The 23,880-nt window shown below is 39.4% G+C and overlaps 1 protein-coding gene across 1 annotated transcript in view; it reads right to left on the minus strand.

Annotated features, from left to right (window-relative positions):
- Positions 1–6,209: 6,209 nt before the first annotated feature.
- LOC139740944 (nuclear pore complex protein Nup85-like) overlaps positions 6,210–23,880 on the minus strand; it is a 50,807-nt gene continuing 33,136 nt past the window's right edge. Inside the window, exons 7-19 of the mRNA XM_071651529.1 lie at positions 18,681–18,802; positions 17,223–17,309; positions 16,549–16,719; positions 16,076–16,219; positions 13,962–14,065; positions 13,008–13,091; positions 12,390–12,455; positions 11,189–11,239; positions 10,045–10,145; positions 9,247–9,465; positions 8,169–8,268; positions 7,453–7,615; positions 6,210–6,320 (exon numbers count right to left, since the gene is read on the minus strand). Coding sequence (XP_071507630.1) covers positions 6,210–6,320; positions 7,453–7,615; positions 8,169–8,268; positions 9,247–9,465; positions 10,045–10,145; positions 11,189–11,239; positions 12,390–12,455; positions 13,008–13,091; positions 13,962–14,065; positions 16,076–16,219; positions 16,549–16,719; positions 17,223–17,309; positions 18,681–18,802 — 1,523 coding nt within the window. The remainder of the gene's footprint in view (positions 6,321–7,452; positions 7,616–8,168; positions 8,269–9,246; positions 9,466–10,044; positions 10,146–11,188; positions 11,240–12,389; positions 12,456–13,007; positions 13,092–13,961; positions 14,066–16,075; positions 16,220–16,548; positions 16,720–17,222; positions 17,310–18,680; positions 18,803–23,880) is intronic.

The raw sequence follows: 23,880 nt of genomic DNA on the forward strand, positions 1-23,880 counted from the left end.
GGTGGGTTCTTGTTTTCAATGTTTTTTCATAATATATTTTATTCAGTGTATTGTCTTGATGCACTGGATCTTCATGAATGAATTTGATCTTCATGAATGAATTCTTCTTGGGACACCAGACACCAATTAAAGCCACATACATACAGACACACACACACAACCCGCATCACACTATAGAATACACCCTCACACACACACACACACACACACACATCACACCTGCATCACACTACAGTGCACTCCCGTTACAACGAACACGGTTGTAACGAAATTTCATTATAACAAAGTAGATCTTCTGGTCCCAAAATTATCACCATTAAAGTCTATGGTACACAATTCGCTCATAACGAACACGGTTATAGCGAAATTTCCGTTATAACGAAGTCTTTTCCGAGCGCCACAAACAAAGAAAAATAAAGGAAATATGCTCCGTTATAACGAAATGCGAATTGCTTTCGAAAATACGTAGCAGAACAAGCATTTATAGCGTCTCTGCATGGGTGAATGCTTCACACCACTGTGTGTTCGCTCCTTGTGTCACGCACAGTTTCTGAGGGGAACTTGCGTTTGTTATTGTAATACAGTTATCCCATCACATTTCACATAGCTTTCCAGTGTATGATGAGTATTCTGCAAACATTAACGTGGTTCCTTGTTTTCGTTATATATTGTATTTGTTCGGTTATAACGAAATTTCGTTATAGCGAAAGAAAACTGCCGGTCCCGAGCATTTCGTTATAACGGGAGTGCACTGTATAACATACACCCTCAAACACAAACATACCAAACACTCATGCACAATATCACACACACACACACCAACACACACACAATCAAATGCACATTCTAATTTTCACATCAACCTGCATGCAAACAAAAACATACACGAGTGCCAGATGCCTCTCCATCACAGATGCAGAGTTTTAACATCTCTGTGAACTCTTTAGTTTGTTTCTTTGTTGTTGTGTTTTTTTTTCTTTCTGATTGATTCATAAAGATTGATAATACATTGTAGAATTAACAGGTCTTAATATAATAGCATGTAATAGCATGTATGTACATCTGTTTCATGTCATACATCTGCCTCTTATCCAGCTACCCCATGGAAGACCAGCTAGTGCAGCTCAACAAACTATCCAGCCATCTTCTCGGATGGAAAATGAAACAAAGAAAGAAAGAAAGAAAACAAACAAACAAACAAACAAACAAACATCTGACAGACAAATTACCCTACATTGACATAAATAAGCACTGAATTGATCAGTGTTTTAGTAGTAGCCATGATGAATTCAGTGCTTATTTACGTCAATGTAGGGCAATTTGTAAATCAGTTGCAATGAAAACATCTCAACGGAAGAATTTCATGACTTTGAATAAACAAACATCTCTTTCACAAAGACAGTATCATCTTCCATCCCATAGCACTCCCCAAAAAGCGCTGGCAAACTTGTATAACAGAAGATTAATCATACGCTAGTAGATTCTACTTGTTAGGCAATTTCTTCAAAATACAGAAAGACACAACACATGCCATATGAAATCAAAATAATGTAAGACAGTATCAAACTGAAGGGACTGGCATTCACAAATTGTATTTTTTCAAAATACACTTTACAAAAACAAACAAGAAGACGCAGGTCACATTAGTGTTTATCTTTCTGCTCTCTCCCTCTCTCTCTCCCTCTCTCTTCATCTCTCTTTCTCTCTCTCATTTCAACTTTCAAGTCTTGAACTACAGTGTATGCCCTTTACAGTATATTTGACAAAAACCTTGCATCTCAACACATTGGAAAAAACAAGTGCTGTACTCTATTCACAAACATTTGTGACATTTACAAAAACAATGTGTAGTATATAACAGACATGTATGGACAAATTTCAATAAACAAAATATTCAAGGATGTTTTTGTCATATATCATATACAGCATTCAGACCTCAAGGTCAAGTTTGACATAGACATATAAGTCATTTGCAGAAATTTAATGACAGCTTTGTCGAGATTTAGCTAGGTCCCAATCAAAATCAGTGGGCCACATTACAATCATCAAAGGGGCAAAGAAAGAATACTGTACAGTGCACTCCCGTTATAACGAAATGCTCGGGACCGGCAGTTTTCTTTCATTATAACCGAACAAATACAATATACAGGGTGGCTCCAAAAGAACGGAACACCTAAGATAATAATAAAAATAATAATACATACAATTTCTATAGCGCCGTTCTCCACTTTGATTAAATGCTCAAGGCGCTTTACAATTGTACATCAAAGCAAACAGACTGAAGATACAAGTACATCACCGTAATAGAAGAAGATGAAGAAGCAGAAAAAAAAAAAAAAAAAAGGACATGAAAGTCTGTCTTCAAAAGACACTGGTCTTCAAAATGCACTGCTAAACAAATAGGATTTCTAATTTTAGCAATATTGTTCCTAATATGTCATTATTTTCTATACTATTGGAAGGGCTATTCTTTTTCCAAAAGAATGACACCAAATTCTTTAATTTTGGTTAATGCATTATGGTTTTAGGACCATTTTTGTTAACCCTTGCAATTTTCAAAATGTGATAATTTTGCACTCTCAGAGACACTGAAATCAGCGAGAATTCGGCCTGCCATAGAAGCAGTAACGTTCACAATGTGTGGAATGTGGCTGTCATTGTCCGTTACCATTGTGAATGAGACAACCTGACGACAATAACACTGTCCGCCCCACATTACGCACATTGTGAACGTTACTGGTTCTACGATAAGCCGAATTCTCACTGGTTTCTGTATCTCTGAGAGTGCAAAATGATCACAGTTTGAAAATTGCAAGGGTTGACAAAAATGGGCCTAAAATCGTAACGCATTAACTTAAATTAAAGAGCTTGGTGTCATTCTATTGGAAAAAGAATGGCCTTTCCAATAGTACGCAACATGATGAAATATTTGCAACGATATCACTGAAATTAAAGATCTTAGGCGTTCCGTTCTTTTTGGGCCACCCTGTATAATGAAAACAAGGAAACCACGCATATATCATATTCCGTTTGTTGAATACTCATCATACACTGAAAAGCTATGTGAAATGGGATGGTACCTTTTTAATTTCGTTTGAATATTAAATTTAAAAGAGAGCATAAAGTTGTTTGTATTGTCAGGCAAGTATAGAAAATGACGGTTTAGGATTTGGTTACAGTTCGCTATTCCAAAGGTTTGTTTCTCACTAAAGTTTGTAACTCCGAAGGCTCCTCATTCCAAAGTTTTGCCATTTCCGAGATTCTGAAGGCTTGCTCATCGGAAAATGAAATGAGGTTCGTCATTCCGAAGGTTTGTAAATAAAGAAAAGAGAAAGGAGCACTATTCTGAAGGTTCGTTGTTCCTAAGGCTTTTTAATCCAAAAATGAAATAAGGTTCGTCATTCCGAAAGAAGGTTTGTTAATAAAAAAAAAAAAAAATGAGAAAGGTTAGTTATTTCGAAGGTTCACTTATCTTAAAGTGAAAACTAAGTTTCGGTAAGTGCTTGAGAACCCGTCTAGCACCATTTCATTTTTTCTTACAATATATCGAAAGAGTCCACTAAGAAACTTACCTGGCTGACGCGGTTTGCCGGAATGATGAGTCGGTTTGGAGTATTTTGAGAAAAATAATAATAGTAGGAAAACCGACTTTTATTCCAGAAGGCTCCAGACTAACTCGGTCTCGGGAAAAATTCGACCCTACTTCAGACAATTCACACGCAGTTCGTGATCGCCACATTCTACTGGCCACTACATAATACCAAATGAGGCCTAACTGAATGGACAGGAAAGTGCGTGCTAACGTAATTCTGTACAAAACAAAACAAAAATGACAGCGCGCGGTCCTCAGTTGCTGAGACGCGCGGTCTTTGGAGTTTTTGTTGTTGTTTATCAAGCGCCTTTGATTGTTTTAGAGGTGCTTGATAGGCGCACACTAATTTTGCATGCGCGCAAAAGAGGTGTTTGATGCGCGCGTTGTAAAAACTCGGACCATTACTGCGAGTAGCCAGAACACGAAGCGCTAGTTTATACAGGCCGCTCCCATTGGACAACACTGTACAATCAGAGGGACAACCATTACAACTCATCCCGCCGTCAAAGCGAAGCCGAGTTATCCCCGAGTCCGAGTTTAGCCTGACCCCGTTCGGGTAAGTTCTGAGACTGAACCTTTTTGGTTAATATTTCGCATTTTCGTCGTTATCCATCGAATATCTTGTAATAACATCGTTATCCTACACATTTCCTAAGCATACGTTCACATTAGGGAGCGAAATTTGACAAATTTTGCCGGCGTACCAGAACTTTGTTTGGGCTTTAAGAGGATTATAAGGTTTGCGATTCTTATTGTTTTGTTAGTGGACTCACCTTTTTCACTTTTGGATTGACAAAACGTGTTTTCCATGTTTTGATTAATGAATGTTTGGAATTCCTATCATTTCGGACTAACAAACCGTCGTAATAAGAACCATATTTCTTTGTCGGATTAACGAACCTTATCAATAACGAACCTCTGGAATAAAACCAAAATGTTCATGATAACAAACCCTATTTCATTTCCGAACTAACGGACATTCATTAGGTGTATCAGAATCAGTGTGATGTGAAGCGTCCGCCCATGCAGACGCTAAATGCTTGTTCTGCTACGTATTTTCGGAAGCGTTCCGCATTTCGTTATAACGGAGCCAATTTCTTTTGTTTTTCTTTTGTCAGTGGCGCTTGGAAAAGACTTCGTTATAACAAACATTTTGCTATAACTGTGTTCGTTATAAGTGAATTTTGTACCACAGACTTTAATGGCGATAATTTTGGGACCAGAAGTTTTACTTCGTCACAACGAAATTTCGTTATAACCGTGTTCGTTGTGACGGGAGAACACTGTATTAGGCAAAAACTTGATACAGTGGAGCACCGTCCAATTCAACATGAAATGAAATTCCCCTTGCTGCCACATTGCCTTCATACAGTGCACTTCCACTTTAACAAACATGGCTGCAATGAGTATGTCACATGGGGCTATGCTATGACCAAATCACTATCAATAATTTGGGTAGAATTCAATTAATTTGATTGAATTTGACATCCAGTAAAGCTTGTTCTGGAGCAACATTAATAACATTTTCTCCTTGGAGTTTGGTCACTGGGGCATTCAACCACGGCTGAATCCATATCCTAATCATAGCAAAGAGCTGCCTTGTCACAGCATAACCTTGCTCTAAAATCTGATTGCAATCCATGAAAAGTTACAGAGTGCAATGCGGGACTGTAGCCAATGACATATACAGTATGTCCTTTCATCACTTCATTTCTGCAACATTACAAATATAGATGGAGAGTTTCATTCGATAACATAATTCACAATCTCTGCCTCAGAAATGATACGGCATGGTTTCGTAATAGAAAGGGATAATCCAAAATATAACTAAACAAAAAACAAAAACCACTATATGACACGAGACACAGAGAATTTGTTCCCTCTTCAATTCATATACACAATGCGCATGCCATGGGAATATGCTATACTTAGGTCAGAATGGCTTGAAGTTGATTGCCTGGGTTAACCCGTTCCATGCCGAATTCTGAAATCCCCATAGATTTAATACACAGGCTGCCAGGTTCCTGTAGGCAGGGCTCGACACTAACGGTGGCCCGGGGCCACCAAAAACGCATGTAGGGCCACCAAAATTTCAGAAATGAAGAATTTGGTGGCCTGATCGGGCCACCAAAAAAGGTCGGATGTTTGCCTTTGGGCCACCAAAAATAAAAGTTAGTGTGAAGCCCTGCTGTAGGGAATGGGTTAAAAGAAGATACACATGCACATAGCCGATAATACAGTAGGGGCTGTCTCCGGGGTAGAAAGTGTCCATGGTTTCTTTCAAAATTCAAACTTATCTGTGCTGTATGGAGGAAGACCACTGTTGGACAGTGGTCATACACATGGTGAGTGGTCAAACACACGGTCAGTGGTCAATTGTGGTAAACTGCCTGTGTTAAAAGAAGATACACATGCACACAGCCTATGATAAAGTAGGGGCTGTCTCCGGGGTAGAAAGTGTCCATGGTTTCTCTCAAAATTCAAAATTGTCTGTGCTGTATGGACGAAGGCCACTGTTGGACAGCGGTCATACACACAGCCAGTGGTCAAACGTAAGGTCGGCTGTCACTCACATGACCAGTGGTCAAACTCATGGTACAGTGGGACAGGCCTGGCATCACGAGGCAGGGAGACAGCCACAGCCTTCCTTCAACACGGCCTGGGCCAGGTTTCTTGAGAGACCAAGCTGGAGTAGTTCTAGCTTCTCCTTCTCCAACTCCAGCTGACCCTAATGACACAAACGGAGAGACAAGCAGAGCATTAGCAAATCTTGACAATGCTACAGTCACACACGGACGGGTCACAAAACGGATTTGATCTGGGTAAAAATGAGCCGGATTTGTCCCGGAATGGAGGGTAATTTCTGTATGCTACAGTTATACATGGCCGGATTTCGAACTGGGTCCATAAAGAATTGAAACCGTATCGACCCAGTTTGAGCCGTAGAGACCTGTATTGACCCATATCCAACCGTATAAAAATCGCTTCAAATCCTTAAATGAATCCTTTCTGATCCCAATTGACCCGTGTCAACCCACTTCGATCCGTACCGACCTGGATGTAGACCTTGTCATCATCCGTTGCATGAAGGCAATGCGGTACACGGCAAGGGTCCATATGGTTTTGCGCTGTGGGATGCAGCGGGTCGATGCGAGGCAATGCGGTTCGAACCGGGTCAATTCGGATATCCCTACGGAATTGAAATCCGTAAGAAAATTTTGAACATGACCAAAAGATTTTCACTGCCGTATCATAGCCCCCGGAATCTTATCAGGAATTGACACGGGTTATGATGTGGGTCAATGCTGGTCTCTACAGCTCGAACTGGGTCAATACAGTTTTAATTCCTTATGGACCCGGTTCGAAATCCAGTCGTGTGTGACTGTAGCATAACTGTGAAACAAGAAATATTTGTGGCATATTTAAGACTTTCCTATTAAAATTGGAGCTGGCAGCCTTTTCTGTAGCATGTAATTTTCACGAATTGCTGACCACAAAAAAATTATGAACATACTACATATATGGGTACTAGTGATAGAGGAATTTGTTGAACACACACAGTTGGTCGATATAAAACACACAACAAACCTGAATGCCCAATACTAAACACTAGCATGCAGCAACATACTGGCATTCAATTTAATGTAAAAACAAATTTTTTGCATGCATTTCACTTTCATGACTCTTGGCTCTTCGCACAATTCATAGATCCCCCCCCCCCTACACACAACATCAGTTGCCCTGACTAGAATCGCATTTCCCACATCTCCGACTGGGTAAATATAATTCTAGTTCAGGCGATAAATGTTGTATCCCCTCAAGGCCAGTCCATATCATTTAACAGTGCCTTCCATCCTCACCTTGCTCTTCTTGGGGAGAACATCCCGCTGGTATTCCTCTGACTTGAACCACCTGTCAAGCTCCTCGTGACACTGGAGGAGCTCGTAGGTCTGAGCGCTGCTGAAAACCAGTTCGTCCAGCTCCAGGAGTGGGAGGGCGTCGGTCAGCAGGGTCAGCCAGAACCTGCAGGTCAAGGGGGAAAAGCAGAGTCCCTCGTCAAAAATGGAGAGTCTGGAGAATTGTGGCGTGACAGGAAAAACAGCGACACAGACGACATGACCCTGAACTATTTAGGAGGATATCCCATATTCAATTGCTGATCTGGCCCCATTCCATACAAGATGTAAAAATGACACCTCCTGCAAGAATGGCAAATGCCCATAGGAGCAGCCAAAGCATGATTCTTGTTATTACCATGACACTTGCTACTCCAGCAAAAAATTACTTGGGTAGCAACTTTTTAATGAAATCGGGCCCAGGCAGAGATGACAACTTCTTGGCATTAAAAAATAAACAAACACACAAACAGAAGAAATATCATTAAAAATCAGATCTTTGAGAGGAAAATCAGATTTCATGAAATCTCGACACAACTTGCCCGTTGGTCCTGGGCCAGTGAATATCTTATATCTAATACGTATACTAATATCTAGTTGCGCAAGATACCCCCAAAATTTGTATGATCGAGGATGATCAAAGGAGACCATACTGTACTAAAGCCAGCACATACACTCACTGTTTGGGAGCAAGCCTCGCTCGTAGCAGCGACAGAAGAAGAGCCCCGGCTTCCCTGAAGTCACCTTGCTCGTACAGTCGGTGGAACTCTCTGTACTTACCTATACAGATGGAGAAACACAAAACAAAACCAAAACCAAAACCAAAACAATGAAAACCCATCAAACATTTGTGTGGTCAGAAAACTCTATCTCTGGACAGGCATTACAAGTTTGGAGGTACAGAACTTTATACAAGGGCCACACTTCGAATGAGTTTTGTTCACGGAAAACTACTTTCCTATTGGCACTTTTTCAACTTCATTTTTTGTTTTTCCCCTCACAAATTTCCATGGGAAAAAAGAAATACAGGCTAAGAATAAAACACAAAAACAACTTTACTGAAACATGAAGATCAAGATTTCTGTCTAACAACTGAAGGCGCATATTCCTGAAATCCTACAAAATGCAAGATACAATTTTCAGGGTTTACATCAAGGTTATCCAGAATTGCTCCCTTTAGTATGTTACTGTTACAATGCATATTATCTAAAGATGCCAGTTAAATTGAATACTTTCTTCATCAAGTATCTTTAAAAGATAGAAATCACATTTCTTAAAGCTTTTGGGAGGAGGGGCAAAAACCTAGCTTCCTACCTATCAATGTGGATCTAAATGGGGCACTTTTCTTAATCGCAAATATTCGTTAAAGAAAGACAAAATATTCTGTAAAGATTTTTGGAGGGGGGGGGGGAGGAGCTTACTCCCTACCAAGGAATTTGAGTCTAAATGGGACACTTTTCTCATCAAATATTCATAAAAGACAGAAAAAATATTTCTTACAGATTTTGGGAAGGGGGAAAAAACTGTCACCATACCAAGGAATGTAAATCTAAATGGGACACTTATCTCATCAACTATTCATTTAAGACAGAAACTGTATTTCTAAAAGATTTTAAGGGGGGAGGGGCGGGGGGACCTGTCTTCCTTCCAAGGAATGCAAGTCTAAATGGGAAAACATTTTTCATCAAATATTCATAAAAGACAGAAACTGTTTTTCTTAAAGATTTTGGGAGGAGGGGAAAACACTTGTCTCCCTACCAAGAAATGTGAGTCGGTCACTGAGGAGCATTCCCGCTCCCAGATTGTCCAGGAGGTCGATGTTGGTGAAGCCCCCCTTCAGGCTGTACTCCGTCAGGAACTTGTCGGCCAGGTAGGTGGCGAACGTGGGGTCGTGCGACCGGAGGCACCACGACAGGGCGGAGCCGAGGCGACCCTGACGGTAGCAACGCATCCCAAGAACTTTGCAAATACTCTGGGCTGTGAGGAAGAAAAAAGAAAGAAAGAAAGAGGGATAGTGAGATGGATATTCTTGCTGTATTCTTCTCTACTTTTGGCGCGTATCAGGCAAAGGTGACAGATGTAGAAACAGTAAACCATACAACCATTTTTATCACCTCCACAAAGGGAGGAGGTTTGCTTTCATCAGTGTTGGTTTGTTTGTTTGTCTGTCTGTTTGCAAAATAACTCAAAAAGTTGTAGACGGATATGAATGAAACTTGCAGGAAAAGTTGATAATGACACAAAAAAACAGATGTGATTAAATTTTGGCAGTGATCTGGGAATTTTTATGGATTTTTGAAGGATTTTCTATCTTTTGGCAGATGAGAGTCTAAAAGCCCTTGCATACGCGCTCTAAAGCACACGCTCAGGCGAGGCGCCACATAGCTGGAAGCTGATGACGTATAAACAAAAGGTACTATACTGGCGAATTGCTTTTCAGCATGCACGTACACGAGTAATCTGAGGAAATGAGCTGCTTGGCGGAGGTCTGCACTCTACAAGTGCTTTTCTAGCTTATTATTTTTTTAAAGTGTAAGTCAGAGCACCACTTTTTACCTTGTTCCTGCATGTTTCGGTCCTCACACAATTTCAGGACCTTTAGAGCTTTCCTCTCCGTTTGCAGGGGAATCCTCTCGATGAACAATTCCAAGTAGTGCCTGCAAAGGAAGAGAGAACACACTTAATGTTAGAGATAATGAGAGGTACACCTACTTTTTCTTTCACTCTTTGTGTGTCATGTTGCAATAATTTAGAGAATGCAACATATGAGCACTTTTGGACAAAATTCTGTTTTCTAAGACAACATACAGTCCTGGACTTCTCTCCAGAGTATGGCCAGCAACAGAGACGGGTGGAGAACCTTCGTTGCTGCCCTACACTCCAGGGGGTGTACATGGTAAAGGGTTGACCGTTGAGGAGCTGTGGGATAGTGGATAAGACTCCCGACTCCCGATCGAAGGACCCTAGTTTGATTCCCGCCCAGTGCTTACGTCCTTGGACAAGATGTTTTTACCCACCATGTCCCTCCTGACCCAGGTGTATAAATGGATACCTGGTAATGCAAGGGTAATAATGGCAGGGCCTTCTGGTAGAGCAGCGGCAATACTAGAGAGGCTACCCTGGATAAAGAAAACATTATTATTATTTCTGCTAATAATGTAGTACAGCCACGTTGCAGAGAAAATTGCAAGCTGCACTGTACTGTGGCATACTGCAGTTTATCCATCCGTTTGCATGTGAATGTGCATTTGAGCAAAATACGCAAAGTTGACAGGTCACTGAGTGAGTCAGGTGTGCAAAGGGGGCACACAAAGGGTCAAAGGTCACAGGAAATGGACTGAGTCTTGTCTTTTTTGCAGGTATCTTTACAGCGGCATCTCATACATCAATTGGTTTTGCAGAATGCTGGAATGTGTTATGCATTTGCTCTTCATCCTTCAGGTTTGTGGTATGATGCCTGTGAACTGTATTCAGAGCAAACTGCATAATTTTCACAGGAAGCAAAATTTGAGAGTAAGATCTATGTTCTAGGTTTCAAACTTATAGTAAGGTATCCGAAAGCATTAAACAAACTACTGACCTCAAAATACTCTCAACTTAATTTCCATTAAAATTTGCTTCATGGTTCTAATTATGCATTTCCATCTCACGTCCCCTCTCCCCCCAAAAACAAACAAAAACAGAGGTTAAATCTACGTACCTTCCAAACTGATGACAGTAATCGAAGTAGTCTGCAACTATATGCCATAGACTGGAAATAAAAGAGAAGACAAAACAAGGAAGACAAAAGAAAGGGACAGTGATGTAATCCACAATCCAGTGTTTGAGTGTCTTTTATAAAATGGGTTCAAGAAAGTAGCCAATTGGAAGCGCTGAAATGAGTCACGTGTGCGTGAATTAATTTCTCACTAACGTTACATCCACGGCCTGACGTCACAATGTTTACACTCGCAGTGCGCACTCAATCAGTTGTTACTAGTGCATCGCGCGCTACTATACGCGCTGGCAATCCTGTAAACAACTTCTAGTTCGGGCTGCCGGCCGGCCTTTCTTGTGTACGTGTGCATGCATAACATGTGTGGCGTACGTATACTCTTATATGTACAGTACTTATATGTGCGGGATTTCCGAGTGCGACGTGCGTAAATGTTTGGGCCCACAAAGGTACGTGAAAAATGCTGTTACAGTGTTAGTTTTCGACCCATTTTATAAAACAAATGATGCACAGGATTATTTCGTGGCGTTAGTGGAGATGCAGCTCACTCTCGGGTACTTACAATGTAGTGCAACATGCACTCGGCTTCGCCTTGTGCATGTTTCACGATTGTAAATACCCTCGAGTGTGCTACATCTCCACTAACGCACTCTATCCTGTGCATCATTTGTATAATGTTGCTTGTATGAGCTGCTTTTAGTCACAGTCAAAACTACACAGTAACTAACATCATCAAAAAATTAATTCAATTGTCTGTCAGAACTTAAGACAAAACACTGCAAGATTTTGTATGATACCTTATTGCAACTTTTTAAAGAACTACTAAGAAAATGTGTTGAGTACATATAGAAAAAAATAAACAAAAACATAATATATTACGTGATATACCGTCATGCTTTTAGTGGAATCGTACAGTAGTTCACTATACAAAAAAAGCATATGCCAACTGGCAATACAACAGAGCACAGGAAAACTTTAGCTCACCGGAATGTTCTTCAATATGTACCCAACACGTAATTTTTACAAACTTTGGGCAAGCTGTTATTGATCATATGACAGACAAATGACAGTTATCATTATTCCACAAGATTTTAAGAGCACCTGACCAGTCATTGGTCCATTTGATGTTGAGATGACATGGCATGCGTAAACAGCTGAGAAGAGAATCATGTGTGACGCAACCTACCTGTTGTGTGACATCAACGTTGACGCATACTCCAGAAGGAGGAACTCTCGTAAATCGGAACCAAAGCTGGATGGAAAGAAATTGTGGAGAGATGTCACTGTTAATTCTAAAAGGGCTCAAAACAAAACAAAACAAAATTAGGTATTCTTTCATGTTCAGCTTTCTCTTGTTTGGTTGATTACTTAAAAAAACAAATCTCACAATTGGAGGTAAAGAAAACACACCATACAATTCTACCAGAATGAATTGCACACTTTTTAAAACCCAGCGTAACATGATGGTTACCTCTTTGATTCAAACTCTTGTGGTATTTTGTTGGAAGCCACATACGATGCATAAATCTTAAATCTCAACATATCGAAGGTATGCAAAACCATGTGCACTGTCAACAGTCATGAAATACAGGAGGTGCAACTATTGCCAACAGGAACAGGGTGTTTTAAATTGTGAGAAATTGCAATATCTTGTTGTAGGCAAAGGTTTGGAAAATGTGTGCAAGTTCCCATAGAGTGGGCATGGTAACATGGTGGCACAGCGGCTTCAATTGTCTGTACAGCGTGAATGGGCCAATGGGATATCTAGATATACTCCCTATAGAGATCAGTGGTTCCTACTCACTTGAGTTGGTGTGAATCCAGTTGGCCACAGTGGTGTAGGAGGTCCGCCAGGTGGGCTACAAACCACCAGTTGCTCATGTTTGCGCTGGTTGATACAACAACAGGGGAAAACAAGAAAGTGATAATGGAGCTAGTAACATCCATGGATCAAAAAGCATACTGATGCACAGTCAGAAACAATACATGTATTTTGATGGCAAAAATCACATTTTGGGTAAAAAATGGGAAACTTGCACATATCAAGCTTGCAAAGTAAAAGTTCCACAAAATATACTTCTACAATACGTTCATGAAGAACATCTCTTACATTTTTAGAAGAAAAAAAAAATACACAACAGCTCTCATAAAAAATAACATGAATCTGAAATAAGTTCTGTTATAAGAGAAGAGCTGGCAACATTAACATATGACAATCACAGAGGTTTCAAGGAGGATTCAGGGAGATGTACCAATGTTTTATATACAACTAAGTATTTGAGAAAGAACCTAAGATCAAGGAGGCCTTTGAAATTTAGTTTTTTTCCTCAGAGCATTTTAAAGAGAGATGTTTCAACTCTTCAAGGAGCCTCCTGTGCAATCGGGGAGACTCAGCAGGTCTGTGAGTGAAGGACGTGATATAGTCTGGGCAAAATATCACAACAACCTTGCCCGAGGCATGGACATTGGAATGGACAATGGGATGGATATTGGGATGGACATTGTGATGGACAGACAGACAGTTGGAAGGAGAAATACAAGTGATCAGTCCAACACAACTTCAAATATTCATATCTTTGCTTGAGTGGGAAGTTTCGTGAGAAGTTTGCAGTCACACTGGCAAAACTTCAAGATCTTTAAGATCGTAATCTTAAACTTCACAACCTTTTCCCAGTGTGACTGTGGCTATCTGTGATCATTCAACTATATGTGGTACATGTTGTGCCTTTGTTCTGAATTCTCTTGAAGTTCTTCCCACCTGCTAATTTTGATCATCTGATAGATGTCAAACTCCAGGGCCTTCTCCAAGATGGTATCCAGAGGGGTCATCCTACCAGACACGCCCAGGGCATCCATGCTGGCCTGGAAGATCACAATCAATCAATCAATGTTAGACACTGTATAAACCATATCTTTCGTGGGGTTTTTATTTTCACGAATTCTGCGAGTTGGATGCTACACTTGTGCTTGCAAATTTCACAATATACAAAAATATTATCTGGTCCCAACATGAAAGCAATGTGCACACATACATTTCTCTGTACATTACTGTACACCATGATCAAAAATTGAACCACTTGTGAATTCCCGATTCGTGAAAATTTAGACTCGCGAAATATATGGTGTATACAGTATAATGGTGTATACAGTAGTGTGAATAATCGTAACAAAAACCACATAAATATGAATGTGAGCGTAACTTTAAAAAAAAAAAATTAAGAATTTTCATTAAGCTCCCATACTTTATTATGAATGCATTGTATATGAGATTAAATAATTCCTACTCATTACAACAACAACAAAGGAAACAAGTATAATCCTACTATTAGGATATTACTAGCATTCTGCAATCCTTTTGAAGTATTTGCTTTAAATCACAAAACAAATCTGAAATGCAAAAAATAAGAATCTGCACAGTAACTACAATGAAGCGTTTTACAAACTGAGGGGTGGGGGGGGGGGGGGGGACCCTAAACCGGTAGTTTTCTTCTCTACCCCTCCCCCCTGGAGAATATGTATTGTCAGTTCATCTTGACTATGCAAACACACTTTGCTGAGTACACATTCTGAGAGACACATCCTGATGACATGACTGCTTCTCTACGAGCGAATGGCAAAGTTTTGTCAAACACAACAGTTGATTACACAAATGTGCCATACTTTCTGGATTGTGTGATAGAGTATTAAAGTCAATATGACAACTAGCTCTGTATGCATGTAGTTGTGGGTCATGCATGTACCATGTTCTAGCTTGGTATGCGTGTATGTTGTTTGTTGTGGGTCATGTATGTTCCGCGTTCTAGCTTGGTATGCGTGTATGTTGTTTGTTGTGGGTCATGTATGTACCGCGTTCTAGCTTGGTATGCGTGTATGTGGTTTGTTGTGAGTCATGCATGTACCGTGTTCTACACGTAGCTTGGTATGCGTGTATGTTGTTTGTTGTGGGTCATGTATGTACCGCGTTCTAGCTCGGTATGCGTGTATGTTGTTTGTTGTGGGTCATGCATGTACCGTGTTCTAGCTTGGTATGCATGTATGTTGTTTGTTGTGGGTCATGCATGTACCGTGTTCTAGCTTGGTATGCGTGTATGTTGTTTGTTGTGGGTCATGTATGTACTCTGATAATGCAACAATGCTCTTCCCTTGTTTTACTCTCAAATTCTGGCAGAGCATCCCACTCGCTGTTTCTGTCTTATATTATTTTTCGTGGAATGTTAGTTGTGTAATGACAGCCTCGTTGACGCGTTTTCCCAACCACACTGAATACTCCCTTACCTGTTGAAGATGAATAGAATTTTTTGTGATGTGTTGTGTGGCTCGGTGTGGGTTTTTTTTTTTTGGTGTTTTTTTTCTGTAAAACTTTAGGTAGGCTTGTGTCCTTGCTATATATACATATATATTTTTCTTTCTGTTTTTTTTTTGTACTTAAGATTTCGTAATATATGGTAATTTGTAGAGTTAAAGTTTGTATTAATTGTTTATATAGTATGTTTGTATGTGATGTTCTGTGATGGTTATGATATTATTCTGTTTATATTAATATACAATTTTTGTATATCTGTGTAATTCGACTTTCAGTCGCCCACTCAGATCTTTTTTTTAATAAAGACCTTTTAATCAATCAATCAAATAACCAATCATTTCTTTTTTCTTTCTTTTTTTTTCTTTTAAAACAAGAGCTTGATGTAACTAGGCCCTTTCGGATGAGAATCAACAAGCTTACGCTTGAGAGCGGAAACAGCCCAGTGGACTAATACAGATTGATCTGTGCCCATCAACACTTGAAGCACACACATGGGGTTAACAAGGAAAAGCCTGTCACTCGATGACTTGTAGTTTGAGAGAAAAGAGATTTGACATTTGTCCACTGACCTTGGCGTGAAAGTGCAGGTCCAGGGCCTTGACTGTAGGGTTGGTGTACAGGAGCCTGGAGACCATGAGGTGGTACCAGCCACCCAGCTCCTGGACCAGGTCTGACAGATCCTCCAGGAGTACCTTCTGGTTCCCAGACAGAATCTATGAGAGAGAGAGAGAGACATGGTAATACAGAGATACACACACTCATCGGATACGAGGGAGGTTTGCTTTGCACCTCCCCACCTAAAGCAGTTGGATTACTCCTATTTTTGATTAATAGAAAGAAACTTCATGTATTTGCATTGTAGTGAAAGTCCATTCTTTTTCCTATTTATACACTACAAATTAAACTATTATTACATTACTTGTCCTTTCCGGATCTCAAGTTATCACTCGCTTCTACAACGTGCATTTCCCACAGTATTTTGTGAATGCAGCATCTATAATATCAGCAGGGGTAAAGCACAATAATAAAATCAAGTACTGACCTTGCAAATGACCTCCAGCCGTGGGTAGGAGGTGAAGCTGTGATCCTCAAGGCACTGCCGACACAGGTCTTGCCAGTGGCGCCACTTGAGGTCGAACTCGGTGACCGACTGCCGACCGAGGGCGCCAAAGACAGGCATGCGTCGCATCAACTCGTCAATTTTGCCAAAGGCCTAATGGAGATGGGAGACAGGGGATCGAGTGAATAAGTGTGAGCAGCAGAAATTCATATTGGATGAATCTACTACAGCAAAGTGGCTTAATCGTAACAAAATGAGGCAAATAACAGATAATCAAGGAAAAGTTCATCACTGAAAAGGTATGTTTAATACTTGACATTCACCATTTGCCCCTGGTAACACTTTGAGAAAAGAAACAATGAAAAGTTGCCCTTGCAGAAAAGTTTTGAGTGTTTAATATCTGACATCTTTTGCTCTCTTTCTGTCTGTCTCTGTCTGTCTGTCTGTCTGTCTGTCTGTCTGTCTGTCTGTCTGTCTATCTATCTATCCATCTATGTATGTATGTATGTATGTATGTATGTATGTATGTATCATCTATCCATATACGCTGTATCTATCTTTTCCTCCCAAACAGTTTGGGAAACTCTTTGTAAGGGATATCACCTCAATTGGGTAGAAAAGAATCTTACTGACGCATGAGGTGCATACATGCTTACCCCGTGGGTGTCTTGCTGAAATTTTGGGTTGAGGGACAACAGGTGCCGCGCTTCTGTCAGCCTTCCCTGCAAAACGTAGATGTAGATCTGCACAGAGAAGATCACAAAATATGTTTAAGAGTAGAGTGAAGAATCACGAAAAACCACAAAACAAGCAAGCACAAAGGTGACCACAGATTTTTTGGTATACATTGTAGAGAAAAGGTTAACGCCATCTTGAACAATTTGGAAGAATCAAGAAAAGTCACTATCAACTTAATCAATTAGATATAATAATGCAGATCAAGCATGCAATCTTACTTTAATAGGGAAAACTGAAATACAGTATGTCCCCAACAAATTACAAAGTGAGTTAATCCATATGCAACTTCAGAGTATGAAACTATGACTCATTGCCCACATCTAAACAAAACAAAAAAGAAAACTACAAATGTCGCTACGGCGACTGGTGTATGCCTCCGCCATAATCCATGGTTCTCCTAATAGGTCTATAGTACATTGTCTTGACAATGTGTGATGACAGTTTCACACAATTGGCAAAATATTAAAATGACAGGTTTGCCACAAATGTGCTGAATGTTCAATTTCCTAGAACTAGGTTCAATTGGATAAATGATTAAAACGTCAGAGTGCAAGAAACTTCCCACAGAATATATATTGGGTTATACATGCATACATCAAGTTAAAAAAAAATCCTTCAAGCATTGCATAAATATAAGGAAAGTAGTGATATTTTGAGGAGTTGACCTTGACCTTTGACCCCCTGACCTTTGATAGATAATCACTGCCCATCGGTGCATGCATATACAAATTTGTATACTAAGTTCCATGAAGATACCTTGAACCATTTGCGAGATATGTAGAAAAACATGAAATTTCAACCTTTTTTTCACAAAATAACCTGTGACCTTAGACCTTTGACCCTGTGACCTTAAAATCCAAACAAAGTATTATCCCCCCAGGTTATACCCTCATACCAAGTTTGATGTAAAACCACCACATGGTTCTTGAGATATTGACAAAAACAAAACGGGACGGACGGACGGACGACCCGAAAACATAATGCCTCCGGCCACTTCGTTGGCGGAGGCATAAAAGACATTTGATTTGCTTCAGTGGTCAAAGAGAAATGAGGAGTTTTGTAGAGCATGTCAGAAATCCCTTCCCTCCAAGTTCTGTCCATTATCTTTACACATTAATATGCAGTTCCAAAAGCATCCAAGTGCCAAACTTGGAAGAATCTGACACATGACATGCTTTAATTACAACAATCCACATTTCTCTGTGACTACTTAACCAAATTAAATGGGGTTTCCTGCAAAATCGAGCTAAGATGTTTTATTTAACGACCCATTAGACAGTTTAATCACATTGGGAGTTATCAATGCGAAAAACCGATTGTAATGCTTTTTGGGACATACTGTACAAAAAACATCTATGAGAGATAATTGTCCTCACCGCTGACCAGTACTCGTCATTGGTCTGGATCTCCTCCGCCGTCAGGACGCTGCGGGCCTTGGCATCGCCCTCGGTGAAGTGGAGCCGCACCCAATCAAGGAGCTGCTGCAGGACCACGCCCCCTGGATGGATACAGGACAGGGCAATCTCATTAGTAGGTGAGTGAACACCATGTACACAGTGTCTCCATGACAACAGGCACTTCTCCCATTAACCCCTTGGATGCCTTGACTGCTATTTTGCATAAAACCACAGCCCATTGTATACACTGTCCTACAATATGTAAGTCCCTGGCACAGAAAGGGTTAACATGATTTTCTTGTATTGCATCATTCTTTCAATGTTTTTCTCTTTTTTTTAATGTGCCTTCTAATTCAATCTGAAATCACATCATTTTTGGTTATGAAACAAAAAGAAGCAATATTAAGTAATTAGCAAGGATATACATGTACATTGTAGATAAATGCAAAGCAGAAAAGCTAAAATACTTAATGATCTAATTTGATATCATACATTTCTATTATAACAACCTAAAAATAGAAACCATATGCAGCAGTACTCATACCTATGCATGTACAGCTGTATCACATAATATATGATTATGCTACAATACATCCATAATGAATATATTAAATATGTTGTTCATATTTCAATCATTACACTATCAAAATATCGCAACAAAAATTATGTACACCGTATGTACACTATTGCACTTGGATTATGCCATGATCATACTGTGACATATATAAAGAATATCTCTTATTTTTCTTTAACTACAAGTACTTTGATCACAAGGATACAAGTGTAAGAAAAGGCAAATTCAGCAGTCATTACATTACCGAACATAACATTCAGGGAGAAACATGTGAGATCCATGTGAATGACATGTCACATGAGTAAAATAAAACATATTTTGCTGACAAAAAGTCACCGCATAATTTATTCGCTCAGTTTCCTGAAGTCAGCATGATTATGAAAATGCTCCCATTGTACACCAACTCTTGCTTGAGCGAGCGGAAGGAGCTTTGTGTGTGACCGATAGCAAAATTATGACCTTGCTCTAAATCGTGGATTTTGTGCACCTACATTTGTATGCCACAGGTATTGACAGACAGCCAACCTCTATTTTGACATCTAGCACTCGGAGAAAAGCATACTGAGTAGTGATCGACCGGTGCTTTTAGAGGTGGGTTTTTGAGTAACATGAATGAACGCAGGTATAAAGAGTGTGATGGGCACAATGGTTGATACTGATCATCATATAATGCACGAGCTCATACATAACCTACTGACCTTCTCGCAGTAGCACAGAGACAGCGACAAAGATAGAAAGAGACAGACAGACAGACAGACAGACAGAGAGACAGAGAGATACACTGTAAATAGAGAGATAGATAAAGTGAGAGATAGATTAAGATATATATATAGATACAATCAGTAGATAAAGAGTATACATAAAAGAAGGGTTGCAGAAGCTTAGAGAATACCAAAGTTATAGAAAAATGAGGAATAGAAAAAACAAACAAACAAGCAAATAGATCTATAATCTCTTTAAATCTGAATCTGAACTGATTCAAATCTGAAACCAATCAAATGGAAAATACTGCACAAAACCATTTTGGATTGGTTAAAAAAAAAGAGTGATTGTTGGTGACCTACACCAGAATCTACGTGTACATGTACACGTACAATGAGAGAAAAGATGGGGTTAAGATGTATGCGATACTGTAAAAGAGGATATTTTCACGTGACTAACCTTTTTTTTTTTTTTTTCTCGGCCGGACAAGAAGGGTTTCTGTGTTTTTAATTCCGCGGAATCAAGACATCAACTGCTGGAACACGGAAAAGTGTATGGGCAGCAAAAGTATTCACATGCTTTTATTTTCACACTAGTTTTTGGTTGCGCAAAATGCGCGGAAATGTCAACACTGCGAAAATTTCCACTTTTACAGTAGGAGGAGAGGAAAAATGAACAGGAGAGAATGGGTCCAAACAAAAATGGTTATAGACAAATCACCTTCATCCAAGTTTGATATGAGTGCTGGATCAAAGTCCATGTTGTCAATAAACCATTCAGTAAAGCCAGAATAATTTGAAAAGAAATATTTCACGGAATGTATGCATGAGTATTATGTATTTTCTGAGGGTACCATATCATACAAGCTTTGCTTTTTGGTGGGACCCTCCATTTCCATTCCCATCCTTATTTAATTTGTAGTATGGTATATACATGTACATGTATATATCTTTAAAAATACAATTATGTTGTTACTCATGATCACATGTATTTTGTTGATTTACATTTTTGAAATTAATACAAACATGTTCTGTTAATGCATTGTATATAATTTTCTGTTTAGTTGATGGAAATGAAAATAAAGTTGAATGGAAATGAATTGAATGTGTACTGTACACTGCCATTGAAGCAAGTCTAATTTTTCCTGAATCAAGACTTTTAGACAATTTCATGAGTGGTTTAACTTGCTATCGTGGAAGACATCGTAATGAATGAGGGAATGCATGCATGCCATCACATTCATGTCGGGATGAGAGCGTATACAATGTACTTCTGGGTGTTGTAAAATTTGTGAATAGCACACGACTTACGATATTCGCAAAAATAAAAAATAAAAAACTTGCAAAATAGCTGGCGTACAAAGTACATTGTATATGCTTCTAGATCTACATGTACACCCACTCCCCCCCCCCCTAAAAAAAAAAAAAGAACGCAGACCTCCGCCAAGCAGTTACTTTCCACCGATGATCTTGCTCTTCCATACAGACCAGTGATTTCCACACACTGAAAAAGCGCCCGATTTCCCAAATATCAAAAATCCTTCACAAAACCCATAAAATCTTCCGGATCACTACCAAAATTTAATTATCTGTTCCTCTTGTCATTCTCAACCTTTGCTGCAAGTTTTATCCAAATCCGGGAAAAAACTTTTTGATTTATTTTGCACATAGACAAACAAACAAACTAACTAACTAACAAACAAACCAACGGTAACGAAAACATAACCTCCTCCCTTGGCGGAGGTAATAAAGTGAAGACACACTAACACATTGATTGATGGTATAACATAATAGTGGTTCCTAAACCACCACAATAAGTGCATAATTCATACACAGCTCTGACATCCCCTTTTCACTGCAGAATCTACCACTGAATTTTTTGCAGCTCTACATCAATCAAGTAAAAATACTATCAATAGAGAGTAGCACACACGTTTCCTTTGTGCCCTGTAACGCTCGCTCTTACAGAGAGGATAACAATAACAAACCAGAAAAGCACTCGCAGAGCGCAGATCCCCGCTAAGCAGCTCTCTTTCCACCAAACAGATTTTAGAGGTACCCATACACGCGTGCTGAAAATCACCCAATTTCCCAATGATAAAAAAGCCCTTGATTACCGCATCAGCTCCCCGCATTCTGCGTGGTACCTTGAACAGAGCACGCGCCTTAGTACGTGACATGCAGACCTCAAGTTATACGCACAGCTTGAACTCCCAAGTTCATTGATCCTATTTGCCAAAGTATTAAAAAAAATCTTTCAAAAACTCATAAAAATTACTGGATCACTAGCAAAATTTATTCATCTGTTCCTTGTGTCATTACCAACTTTTTCTGTAAGTTTCATTCAAATCCCTCCATAACTTTTTGAGTCATTCTGCAAACAGACAAACCAATGCCTACAAAAGCATAACCTTCTTCCTTGGCAGAAGTAAAAATATGAGCAAACATAAAATGTTCCATAAACTTCATACATATGTACATACAAACTGTATCGGGTTTAAAGTTATCTGGGGATTAAAATATCATTGAGGAGGGAAATACAACTTCACATACACTTTGGAAAATACTGCCAAAGTGGAAATTTTTTAGAAGATTTCAGTGAACTTTAATTACAAATTGTAGTTAAAATTTTGCAAATGAGAACACTTTTTGTACATATTTGAAAATCCCCCCCCCCAAAAAAAATTATACAAGTGCACACCCCGTCCCATTTTGGTGTAAGTTCAGTAAGATAAAAAGAATTCATCAAAATTCTCACACCTTATGATAATCCCCACTCACATTTATGCATTCTGAAGGTAAATAAGGCTAGTTACTAAATATATAGTATCATTTTCTACTTTGTTGCTTTGCAACCAAACTGTAGATTTCATTATGAGACATGTAAACTTCTCACAAGTTTCTTTGTGATTTCTTCTCATAAGATGCATCACCATTCCCCCCCCCCCCCCCCCCGCCCTGCTCTCATCAGGCCTTTTAATGGTTTATTTTTCATCCCCATGGCAACAAGCTACATTCTTAGAATGACATTCTTGATGATAACAACAGTTTATCGAAGTACATTGTAAGCAAGCAGATTGCATTTTACACACAACCTGCAGTTTTTTGAGGTACATTTAACTCTGGTAAGCTTTCAACAAGCATCAGAAGACTCTACGGAATCCTAATTACTGTTTTCCTAATGTTTTATATCATATTTTTATCTTCTTTCTTTTTAGATGTACATCTGGCACATCACATGATGAATTACAGAGTGAAAAAAACAAAAAACAAATGAACAAATTTGGAATTGTGTTTCAGTGTACAATGCCAGCAGAGAATCTTGATGTGAACACAGCCAAACCAGTTTAAAATGTGATCAGCTACTTGTATTGGCAAACATTATGCAACCTTGTACAATCATGCCCTTGCAGGCATCACAGATAGTGCGATGACATCAATTGGAGTTATGCTGCCCAAGTGAACAGGGGTGCGCGGAGTGTTTCAGTGCAGCACCAGTCTTTACCGTATACTACTTTTAATAGATTACTTGGACAAAAGTTTTGTGTTTTTTTTCCTGTTTTTACTCAGTCTTCAAGGGGGGGGGGGGGGGGGGGGGAGGGGAACATCAACTGAACATACATGACCATCTGAAAGTTCATTAAGTACCATAGATCATAGGTCCTGAGCATTATTCATTAATATCTAGACCCATACTTCTCCACATTTAATGTTAAATGAACTGAACATACCCATTTCCTATGCAATGTAATGTGAGGACGGTCTTAAACAGAATTCCAAACAATAATTCAATCTTGAACGCCTCACAGGCATCAAGCAGAATGCCAGGGTCACCGACAGAATTAAAGAACTGTTCCGTGGCTGTTGCCAAGCAAAACAAACATTTAAAAAAGTGAATGAAAAA

Source organism: Diadema antillarum, unplaced genomic scaffold (assembly GCF_040938485.1).
Source record: "Diadema antillarum isolate AM-2024a unplaced genomic scaffold, OU_Dant_1.0 seq00000891_RagTag, whole genome shotgun sequence".
Classification (NCBI taxonomy): domain Eukaryota; kingdom Metazoa; phylum Echinodermata; class Echinoidea; order Diadematoida; family Diadematidae; genus Diadema; species Diadema antillarum.